Consider the following 12,366-nt stretch of genomic DNA (forward strand, 5'->3'; position numbering starts at 1 on the left):
TGAGCAATCGGAGAGTGACCTTGACGGTCACCGCCACACTCTCCTCTCCTCTGATGAACAATCGGAGACTGACCTTGCCGGTCACCTCCTTCTCGTGGTTGTGGTATGACAACGTGGACAATCTCAACAGCAATGACTGCACCTCTAACCGCACACACTGGAACCTACATTAAACATTCAGAGACGCAAACATGGAAGCTATGATCCAGAGGAAATTACATGCGATTATTCACAACAAGAGTGAATTAACTTTGAAATTATCTTGAAAAAATATCATATTTGTTTACAAGAGTTACAATGGTTGAAACATGAGTTGATAAATAAGTTTGGGTTTTTCCTCTAAATTGACCAAGAGGTTTTTTGCCCTTCTTACACTGGTAACCATTTCATCTTTTTGCCTTGTTCAAACTTTAAAATCAAGGTTTTTGGTGAATGGTTTCCACTTTTAGACTATGAATAGTATATAATCATGTCATCTTTTTTACCTTGTTTCCTGTCATATTTCTGAAACAAGGGGTTTTGGTGCGTGATTTTGCACGTGGAAAGAAAATAATCTATTTTTTGGTTAAATATTTCACAATAAAATAAAAGTTTTTTTTTTTTTGCTCCACCTAGTGGAGAGATTACTTCCTTTCCACATGTATAGCAAAGCTGAATGTTTACACTTTGTGTTTGGATTTTATATTTTATTTTTGTGTACCTGTTCAGGCACAAATGGGGGATTGTTGAGGAATTTACATCCAAACACCTTAAACCTTTGTCCTCTCACTTCTCTTGTAATTCATCACCTCCCCCAAATATTCACATAGCTGTGCTAACATACAAAATGGCTTCCAGAGAGGCCATCTGTCTACAACAGAATAACCATCCTTTGTCATCCTTTGTCCCCAAATTGCCGCCTTTTTCTCATGTCACATGTCTGTACTCTTGGCCACGCCTGCCATTTCATATGACGTACAATGCAGTAGCCAATCACATCCTGGAAGGACCTTACCTGTGGTTTGACTGCATATAAGGCACAGCAAAAGACCAAACGGGCACTTCGCCGAATAAACCACCCTTGTTGCGTTGTTCGGGAAGTCCTTGCGCTCGTATGCTTTTCACAATAAACCAGACTTAACCTTTTGAACGAATCTTGGTAAATCCTTTTGACTAGATCAGTTATTTTACTATTACACCACTATGGCAGTGGCTGATCAGTTCTGGATCTGTGATACAGAGACTCTTCTTACCACCCTGCCCAGAAATTGGAATGGTAGGTGTGCTCGTGTCCAAGCAGTCCAATCTCTTATTGTTATTCCAGCGCAAGATATAGAAACCTAAAAAGAGCCTGGATCAGCAAGACGTCGAGGAGATTTAGACTCAGAGGTATATTTAGATGCGTTGGGAATTCCTTGTGGTGTACCCAACAAATTTAAAGCCATTAATTCAATAGGAATGGGGTTTGCATCTTCCCTTCTTCCATCTGCTGGAATAAAGGTTAATTCAGATTGGATCAACTATATCTATTAGAATCAACAAAGATTCATCAATCGTACTAATGAGGCTCTTGGGGCATTAGGGAAACAACTTGCAGCAACTAGTGAAATGGCTTGGCAGAACAGAAAAGCTTTGGACTTTCTTCTTGCAGAAAAAGGTGGAGTTTGTGCGATGTTTGGCGAAACTTGTTGTTCCTTCATACAGCTCCTGAGGGGTCCTTTACTCAGGCCATGAACAAACTCAAGAACCTCCAGGCGGAAGTCAAGGGGAATGCCGGATTTGGACACGAATGGTCGGACTGGCTGGAGTCCCATCTGGGGGGCTGGGGTATTTGGTTTGCTAGAATTGGAAGTATCATTCTGATCGTCCTAATTATTCTGGGCTTAATATTCTGCTGTTGCATCCCAATCTTAAAAGGACTAGTGACTAGAGGCATCAGTGGTGCAGTGAACATTCAAGCCCTTCAGTTGGATTATCTACTAGGAAGAGATAAGGAAGATGTTACTCCAGAGAATTGTGACCCAGATCTGTATCCAGTTCCATGGTATGAGAGATATAATCAGTTTTACAAAGACGACGAGGACGTAAAGGATGATGAAGATTGGAAGGATGGCATCAACTCTGTCTAGAATTCTGTGGAACCACCGACCCTTGTGTGAGTCTGTTCTATAACATCTTTTGAGGTCAAATACCTAATAAGTTACTTCATGATCAGTTTCAACAGCCCATAATACTCAAGTTTGAAGGATGCCGTTATTGAACTTCACACAGAAGAAACATTGACTTTGCTGTTCAAAGGAGAAAGGATCATGCAGCAACAGTGTGCTATTTGAATGTATTGATCAACTTTTCTGAAGGCAAGTCCTCATCTTGGGTGAGGCGAAGATTGGATTTAGCAGCCCGACGGCAAGGCCGTCTCCTACAGTTGGATTATGCCCCCAGTCCCCTACTATTTCATCTCTATCGCTACGCTCTATCCTCTATCTATGATTGAATGAGACAGTGGACAATACTGTTCTCCTATGGTGAGGTCATGTGCTAGTAACCTCTGACCTCTAGGTAATGGTATGTCAAGACATGAAGACAACATCTCCTGGACTTTCGTTTGTTTTTGTTTAATTTGATTTTGATTATGTAAAAACTGATATTGAATACTATGGAAGTAATCTGTTTTATGTAATCAATGTTGATACTGTTTAATGGAGTTAAAGTTTCTCAGGAAAGGTATTCTTGTTTGTTTTATTTTGTTGATGCATGAAGGTGTGCCCAGTTGCAGACTTTGTACGGTGATCGCCCTGGATGGATGGTTGGTTATGGGGGTTGCAAGAGACTTTTTCCATTACATATTGAAGTGGTATTGAAATGATTATAATTTTTTTTTCACTCTTGCCTGCTTCTTGGGACGTCTGCATCTTATGTGGTGTCTGCCTATTTTGACATTTATGAGTTATCTTGTAGTATTGTAGTTTGTGTCTTTTTATATGATTTAGTTTTTTATATGGCTTGTCTTAGTGTATGTGTGAGCGGAGAGACTGCAGCTCAGGGATTTTCTATGTTTATTTTCAGTTATTTGTAGTATGTGCGATGAATTGGGTTTCCCTTCAGTTGTTTTTGTGCTGGGATCCCAAGTGGTCCCAGAGGGGAGAATGTAGTATATTTTGACCAGTATAATCACAAGTTATATAGTGAATTTTAAATGCACACACATACTGGAGGGATGGAAAACTACAGACAGGACACTGGGGATTTTCCAGAGTGTGTTACTGTGGCAGACTGGCACCACCTATATTTTACTAAGTGCTTCTTATCTAAACTATATGACAGTAAGTGCCTTTTAGTAAAATCCATATATTCACTATTGCCACCTATATGACATTTAGTGGCTTTTAGTAGAACCTATATATATACTAGGCGTCAAGTTTCTGACTATAGGATTAGTTGTCTTACAGCAGAGCGTTGAATTTCAAAGGCAACTTACAACACACACACCGTCACACAGACATGGCATATAGGATCTGTTTAACTGAGACATTAAACTGTCTAACTTTAGACAAGGTAACGAAGAACAGGACCATTTTGGGTAACACCTCTTTTTGTATAACCAAGAGCGATGCGTTGTGTTAAGTTAGTTCATGATAGACCATTGGCGAGTGAACTCATCACAACTGCACAGTGTGATTCTGATGCCAGAGATTCAATAAAAGTATTGAAACTTGCATCGACGGATCCGCGGCCTCTTCCTTACAGCCAGAAATTATCAAGAGACGACACTGCGCAGAATCGATTAGCGGTGGTCAGCGCACAGTGCATGCCGGTTAGTTTTCTGTCCGAGGTGGACCCAGGCTCCTAGGATTCGAAATCTAAAGTGAAGCCCTATAGGACCACGCCATCTTTGAAAAAAACACTTCACTGGCGCCTTTGACATGCGCAGTCAGAGGCACCAATGACGCGTTTTTGTAGTCCACGAACAGATGTGAAATGCAAACGCACGTTCATGGCTCTCCCGGCTCTAAGTTAGCAATGAAAATCGGCTTGCTTATTAATGTACTTTCGTCAGATATATCCGTTGGAAAACATATTTTTTTAGCTGGGCATCTTAGTTTTGGGAGTGGGGAGGGACTGGATTTGGAAAGGCCCCATGCACCAATGCAGGCTCGCTATTTAAAGTCCCAGTTAACCAAAATCAGAGATTTGCTTGAAAACACATTCTATGTGTTAGTGATGCATTGCTGATAACATGTAAAAATGGGATGAACCATGCGTAGTACTGAATTGTGAAGTTAGACCAGTTTTGTGTTTTTGACCAGTTTTGATTTCTGGATTTTCTGGGCGGGTTTAAAACGGTACCGGATGACGTAGAGCGGTGTTCTTAGCATATCCCCGCCCTAACACTATATAAAGCTAGAACGGATTTGAATCTTCGGTTCTCCTGCTCAATCTTGAGTCTAGAATTAGCTAGTTTTAACCAACAGTCTAGAATTAGCTAGTTTTTCTTAGTCAGCAATGCCTATGCATAAAACTAAACGAAAATGCATCCTTCCTGGATGCCAGCAGGAATGGGATGATAAGGTCTCCTTCTTTCACTCCTGAGTAAAGCTGAAATGAGAAGCAAATGGTTAGCATTTTTGAAGAGCCATGGTGTTACAGAGGAGTCTGTCACCGCTAGCGCCCGCCTCTGCAGCAAACATTTCACTCCCGAAAGCTTCTGCAATTATAATATGAGGCTTTTGGGTTTCACGAACTCACGACTGGTCCTGGTGAATTCGGCGGAGCCAACCATCTCCCTCCCCGGCCTCCATTGTCCTCCTGTCGCATCAACCTTTGGTGCCGACACCGCTGCCTTGTGTGCTTATAGCTAATTAACGTTATAACGTTAGCTAGGTAACGTAAGCAATAGGAAAATACACTGCTACGTTAATCTACAAAAGGTGTCTTGACATTTATTTGGTAATGTCAGCTATGATGAATTATATGTAATCTTAGGAGGAATTATAGCTAACATTAGCTATGTAGCTTGTTGCAGATGGGAGTGTGTATATAACCTTAACCTTAGTCTAGCTAACATAGCTAGCAGCACCGACCAGGCGACCACCCACCAAATAACGTTACGGATGATATATTATGACTATAAGCGTTAACTATACAGAAACTGCCTGCCATATTTGTGGCACCTGATGTGCGTATGGGTTCACTGGTAATGGTTACAGTATATTTCTCCAGCGGGAGACCGGGAGGCGGGAGCGAGGGGGATGGTTAGGTAGACCAGCTGCAGCTGGAGAAAGACGCACCCTCTCCCAGTGAAGCGGTGCTCGGCGGCTACTGGCTGAACATTCCAGTTCTGTTGGATATGTTGCGGGAAAGTTGAAGCCGAGTGCTCGTTATTCTCACACATAACATTGCCAACGAGAGTGGATGAGTCTGTCCCGATTATCAACTCCGGTAGTGTACGCTTCTTCGCGCTATCAGCGCTGTTCAAGACAGTGACTAAAAGGTACATTTTAAACAACTTTTTCCATTGATCCCAAGGGACGACAGGATCGCCTGGGAGGGATAGGAATGGGTCCGGAGGTGGCAGGGAGAAAATAGGGACAGACTCATACATTCCTCGTTGCCTGTTTTTGTATTTTGCATCTAAGGGCAGTAACACTGGCGCGTTGGTATAGAGTAGCTACAGTTTTACCTGTGTTGTTTGTCAGGAGGTAGGTTAGGAGGAAGCATCTGTGCGTTTGACTCATTAGACAAGTGTAATTTCAACTCCTCTCTGTTTTCACAAAGCTGTGCCTTCCTACCACAAAAGAGACGGCGTGCCAGTGTGACAATATGCAGACCAGAGAACGGTTTGACAGGTTCTTCCCTCCACACCCCCTCCCCACGCAATTGGGTGTGGCTTCGGTGCCTTCAGCAGACACGCCCCCACAGTCTCAGACCAGAGAATGCTGCTGATTTTTAACCGATTTTGAAGCCTTATTTTATATACTTAGCGACATTTTTAATCACTCAGATTTGGCTGTGTGGTTAATGACATGTTTTCCTGTGGTGTGTGAAGCTCATAACAAAAATTTGAACTGGGTTAACCTGGACTTTAAGGGTATGACAGTCCACTCGTACTCCAAGTGCACTCTGCATTAATTGATTTGGGACAACCCTTAACATGGCGAAGCTTGGCATGAGCGCGCAAACGGAGGGGGCTTAGAGGACGAGGGCTTAGGGGTTGGTTTGAGATTGGGCCTTTGTCTGGTTGTCATGGAAATGAGATGACAAGTTTCCCCGAAAATGTTGAGAACAAAATCAGCGTTTTCTTTCTCTCACACAACACGCATGCGCCGGCGAGCTCGCGCTCTGCCGTTGAGCATAGCGGTTGTGAACTGTCTAGGACCCATTGCTTTCTGCCTTCACTGGCAGCATCGAGGCTGGATATGCAAATGTGGTGACACGATTCCCTGATTTACGAGACTCTGCCGCTTTGTCTGAATGTGCAAATCGACAGCGGGTTGTCAGTAATGCGGGCGCTGTAGACTCACTTCCTCATTCTATGAATGAAGTGCTTCTTGGCAGAAATGCTATTCACCTTCATACTGAATCAGAACATGGAACTTCCTATGGGGACTTTTCATGTCCCTTTCGAGGACATGGACCAGCAGAGTTTCTCCGCTGTCTGTTGGCGGTCAGGGCCAAGTTGAATTACAACAGATTCCTCAATCTGATGCCACGATCTCTGGAACAGCCTCTTTCAGACTGCTTAACAATTTGGCAGAAGTGCCTTTTGGACAGCTGGTTACAGCGCGTTCTAGGGATGTCACTGTTACAGCCAGTGGTCTGGCTGTAGCTTGTGTGTGTCGTATGTGTCCGTTTTGTCTCCCCCTTCTGTCTCCTACTCCCCTTTCAGTCATTCAGGTGCTGTGGGCGTGGCCCGGTTTCCTGGTCATCATGCACAAACTCCCTGGAGCTGCGGCCGTCCAATCAGCGAGCACGCCACCCACTATACAGTATATACCCTACTCAAATTCATTCATTTGCCTTTGTGCCATTTTGCTGTGTGCTACTGGTTTGTATGTTCAGTTGACTTTGTGTTACATGTTTTTTGTTAACCTTAGTTATGTTGCCTCTTTGTTGTCCTCAGTTGTAGCCACACTAGTTTTGTTTATTGTATTTCTTAGTTGTCTCTATACATTGTATAGCCGTTTTTGTTTGTTTATCACAATAGCTTAGCCAAGTTCTCAGTTAATGACCCAGGTGAGTGGGGGGGACAGGCTAGCCACCCCGGGGTTTACACTTTTCAGCCCGTAGGTGACTCCCCTGTTAAGTACACCAGTTTAGGAGTGTGTGTCAACCCCTTGTCCTTTTATAGTCATGCTGGTCTTTACTCAGCTGGCTATTAGGTAGGGTAGGTAAAGGGAAGTCTTTTTGTTTGGTCAGGTAGGTACGCTAGGTAGATTTATAGGTAGGGATGTTTTATTTTTATTTAGTTCCCTCTGCTCCCCGTGGTCTATTTTGGCTTTGTTAAATAAAAATACATTTTTGTTATTCCTTAAACTGGTCTCCTCCTCCACTTTGTGCCCACTCCACCTCCACTGGTACACCACGCCCTCCAGGGGGCGTAACAGTCACGGTGTGGATCTTTTCCCACTGACTAATAAACCCATGAAAACACCGGTATTACCGGTAGCACCGTCTACAATAAGAGAGCGCTTGCTTTGATCTTTAACATTAGACCTTTGCCTTACATTGTACTTAAATTTGGTGTTGTATGCCTCCGTTTGCCTGCAAATGTGTGATCACAGTGAGATATAAACGTTACACTCAGTCTTGTGCTTCTTTATGATGAGAATCCGTTTTTTGACATGTAGTTTTTCAACGTAGCCTACTAGGAATATGTACCATGCCCGAAGCAAATTCCTAGTAGGCTATGTTGAAAAACTACATGCCAAGAAACAAATTATGATTATAAAGAAGCACAGGACCAACTGTAACGTTGATCTTATTCTTACCTTACTCAGATCGCGCATTTGCAGACTAGCCGTGGAGACATACAACGCCAAATTGCCGCAGTAACTGTATGTTACTGTAGTTAAAGGACAATGCTCGTTTTTGACAACCTTGACCTTATTAACGGCATATTATAAGACGTTTCACTCACCGAGATAACTTTGGTGTAATTCGGAGGCCTGTAGAAGAAATGTAAAATCCAGCACAAGCCAAGTATATCCATGTAATGGCGGCGGACGGGGCACTGAAAATGCAGCTTCTAAAAATCTATTTTCTGCCGCGAAACAGTTGTTTTCATCAATCTGTCTTTATGAATCGCTAGTTGTGCTTACATAGAGCGTAGGCCTGTTGTGGTTTTTCACATGCCTCTGTAATATGATCTTTAGAAATGTCTTTAGACACGAAATAGCTTCCTCACTTGCTCCAGCACGCATGCGCACAGCTATTTCGTTTCGAAAGACGTTTCTAAAGATCATATTACAGAGGCATGTGAAAAACCACAACAGGCCTACGCTCTATGTAAGCACAACAAGCGATTCATAAAGACAGATTGATGAAAACAACCGTTTCGCGGCAGATAATAGATTTTTTAGAAGCTGCATTCTCAGTGCCCCGTCCGCCGCTATTACATGGATATACTTGGCTCGCGCTGGATTTTAAATTTCTTCTACAGGCCTCCGAATTACACCAAAGTTATCTCGGTGAGTGAAACGTCTTATAATATGCCGTAAATAAGGTCCAGGTTGTCAAAAACGAGCATTGTCCTTTAAGAGCGAAACGCTGCTAGCGTTTGCGTCTCCACAATTTGGGAGAGTGGTTATGTGAGTGGGCGTTGTCCACATCTACAGTAGGCTGTACTTGAAAATGAGAATATTTCAGACTAAGAGAGTCACTTCCTGATAACTTTTGTTGTTTCTTATAAGGAAGGTGGTGCAACAACGCCCATAATTTCAGAATGGGAAACAGTAACACAGAAACACAAGCAAGACAAAGTACAATGGAAGACAAGAAAATATAAAGTAAGTGCAAATTACATATGATAACATGCATTGATTTTATGTTGTCTGAATCACAATAGCTTTCTGATTCTGTGGAATCTACTACACACTTAACAAGTCAAAAAAAGAAGGACCTTTTGCAGAATATTACTGAACTTTAGGTCATAGATAAAATTAATCAGAGCACCATGGAGGAACAGAGGTAATCCTAACATTAGGAAATGTGCTGTTAAGCCGTGTCATCACTAGAGTGAGAATATGCATGCAACCATTATGGTATATGTACAGTATGTAACACTTAATCTGATTAATAATTGTGATAGGAGAAGTCCAATAAATCCAGGTCCAGGCACCCAATGTGGGTTTGAAAAATGTAAAAGGTTAATTCAATTCATAGAGCTGTAGAGAAGTGTAACAACAGCAACGTGGATCAGCTTGTGCCTTTTTAAGGGTGTGGCGCAAGCCGATACACGTTGGTGTATTTTACCTGTTTGGGTCATAACTTCTCCTCTGCTCTTGAACTTGATTCCTTCCATGACCACTGGTGGTTGGAGGGACACCAGTAGCACTCCTAATACCGCTGTCTTTCCTCATAATTGTGATTGTTTGTGGCACTTTTGGGGGTTAAAAAGTCAACACGGGGAGGGGATTGAATACTTTACATAAGTCCCTCTGTACAGTATCTAGTTCTGAAGGCGCAAAATATAGGTCAGCCTTTGTTAATGAATTATCCAGTAAAATAAATAAATAATTAATTTATCATGAGGGTGAGAAACACATTCATAAAATAGCTCTCTGACATGTCTTTGTTACTTCTATTGAGGCTGACTATTGGAGATTCTGAACCAGTAGAACCGACCAAACCGGAACGACTGGCTTGTTTTCAGGGTTCCTCCTGTCCATTCTGAACTCGGTAGATCTGCTTTTGTCCATGATGCTCCTTATACCTTACAACAGACTCTAAAGCTTGAGGTACTTCCTTCAGTCGCAGAGTTTAAATCCATGGCTTTGGCATTTGTACTTCGACCTGTCACTGTTTTTAATTATTATTATTATTATTATTATTATTGTTTATATCATTATTATTATTATTATTATTATTAGTGTATATTGTATTTGTTCTGGACATCTGTGTGAAATGGTCAACACTGTAAATGAGGGAAACCTCAGTACTTTACGAGTATATATAAAGGTTTGAAATTAAATTAAATGAAACAGAAAGGACCGAGAAAGGAGTGGCCTAGGCTCTTGTTGAAAATAAAAATATGGACGTGACAGTATGGTTTTGAAAGCAGCAATATTTTAAAATGTTACAATTTTTAATTTCTGACTTTAATATTATGTAGCCTATTTTGTATTATCAATTAGGGGTAGGGTCAGGTTAAAGGAGTAGTAAAGGGAAAATGGATGTTTAGCCCTGTTTTAAGGTTACTTATGATCATATACAATGGTTCAGATCAAAAAGTTGACAAAACTAGCACTTTTGAGAAAGTCTGATAATTGCTCTACCACCGTTTTGGTCATACAATGGATGTGGGTGGGCACCGTGAAAAATCATTAAAAAAACATGTTAAGCTCTCAATTTGATCCATTGTCTATGATCATAAGTAACCTTAAAACAGGGATAAACATGATTTTTCCCTTTACTACTCCTTTAACCCTATGGTGTGGTGGCAAGGATTTTCGTCCTTAGGCTAATTAAACACTCAGACTAAAATTCACAAGACAGAATAAAGTTAGTAAAGATGATTTAAGTGATTGAACATTACTTTAGTCAGAACAGAGACAGAGATAGTCACCCTGACAACACACAATAGGCTGCTGACACTTGCTATCCACTTTGGGGATCATAAGGACGTCATATAACCAGGCCAGTTCCAGCCTGGCTTATGTGCATGGCAGGCTTGTTTCTGTTCAGGACCGGTAGGACAGAAGCTAGTCATGCCACTGAAATAGCTGTGAATTGAAATGACTGATGTCTAATAAATTAAGATAGGTCTTGTCGCCTAGACACATCAGTTGCAATGCTTCCAATGCTAATCCAGCACAACAGAGCGGGATAGCCAGTTAGCTCATGAGCTCACAACAACTAGCAGCAACTTCCATAACATTAAAAGTAGCGGTCAGTGGCTAAAGCAGTAACACTGATGATTCCTGTAATGTTAGCTATTTTGCTGCAATTGGTTCCATTTCTGTTTCTGGAAAAAGTAATTACCTGCTGTATGCACTTCCCCTTATGTGGTGAAGTAAGTAGATGGTAATCTCTGAGAATGTCCCGAGTGGGAGTCCAATGCTCTGACCACTACTCTACTTGTAGAATTTAGGTAAGGGATAAAAAGGTTGGGGTGAAAGGATGAACATGTGGAGGTTTTGTGTATAGTCCCATAAAGTCATCCCCACCGGGTCTTGAACCCCGGTCTCCCGGGTGGGAGTCCAATGCTTTGACCACTACTCTACACTCTACACTACAGTGGAAATCGTCTGGTTGGTTTTGGTGTCCTTCTTCCGGTCCCTAGTGTGGGTTGGGGTTAGAATATGGGTTGGGGTTGGGACAGGATCTGACCTATTAGGCAAGGGGTAAAGGTTGGAGTGAAAGGATGAACATGTGGAGGTTTGGGGTATAGTCCCATAAAGTCATCCCCACCGAACCCCGGTCTCCCGGGTGAGAGTCCAATGCTCTGACCACTACTCTTCGTGTGCAGTGGATATCGGCGGATTGAGTTTGGTGTCCTTCTTGATTTTGGTGTGCTGGGACTACTGCCTCTTGTGGTGCAAGGTAACAGAGAGATGCAGGCCAACATTGTCGGGAGGGAGAGGTAACCCGACATACGTTATACTGGGTGCGCTGGCTTCCAGCCACACACAAAAATGAAAATTTTTGACTTGAGAACCAACGTGACTTCCTCTTTTCCTTGTTTAAGACGATAAGGGGAACCTCTCGTTGGAGAGGAGAAATACTTGACTTTGTGCGGTCATTTACTGAGGAGAGGACCTCACTGGACCCACAGGTGTATGCTTGAGTTACTTTCTCAATTTATTAAAGACTTTTGCTCAGATCTGATATGTCTCAGAATTTTCTGTGCTTGGTGCTTGTAACAAGTTGTGTTTGAAATCTCCACTTCCCTCTTTCTGCTGGAAGAATGAGGAACTTGCTCTCCTTCACTCAGCAGTTACCATGATAACCTGAACTTGGTTTGAGATTAATTGTGCATATGTTGTGCGTACCTGGATGTCAGCGTCTCATGGTGTCCGATATCAATGACTCAGAAGGGAGATTGCTCCGTTTTGGGGTTTTCCAGTAGAGACTTTGGTTTGGATTTGATTTGTCTCATATTACAGACACTCAGTCTGATAGAGAGTTTTGCAAGAGAAGCGGAACTCAGCCTGCAATGGAGGAATGTAA

At 42.2% G+C, this 12,366-nt stretch overlaps 1 protein-coding gene across 1 annotated transcript in view; it reads left to right on the plus strand.

Annotated features, from left to right (window-relative positions):
- Window positions 1-2,108, plus strand: part of LOC311321594 (NACHT, LRR and PYD domains-containing protein 14-like) — a gene marked incomplete at both ends in the record, with an annotated part of 74,542 nt that extends 72,434 nt beyond the window's left edge. The window contains 3 exons of the mRNA XM_084453587.1: window positions 1,304-1,368; window positions 1,684-1,806; window positions 2,017-2,108. Of these exons, the coding sequence (XP_084309713.1) occupies window positions 1,304-1,368; window positions 1,684-1,806; window positions 2,017-2,108 (280 nt within the window). The remainder of the gene's footprint in view (window positions 1-1,303; window positions 1,369-1,683; window positions 1,807-2,016) is intronic.
- Between the last annotated feature and the right edge of the window lie 10,258 nt (window positions 2,109-12,366).

The sequence above is a fragment of the Borostomias antarcticus genome (assembly GCF_949987555.1).
Source record: "Borostomias antarcticus genome assembly, chromosome: 19".
Lineage (NCBI taxonomy): Eukaryota > Metazoa > Chordata > Actinopteri > Stomiiformes > Stomiidae > Borostomias > Borostomias antarcticus.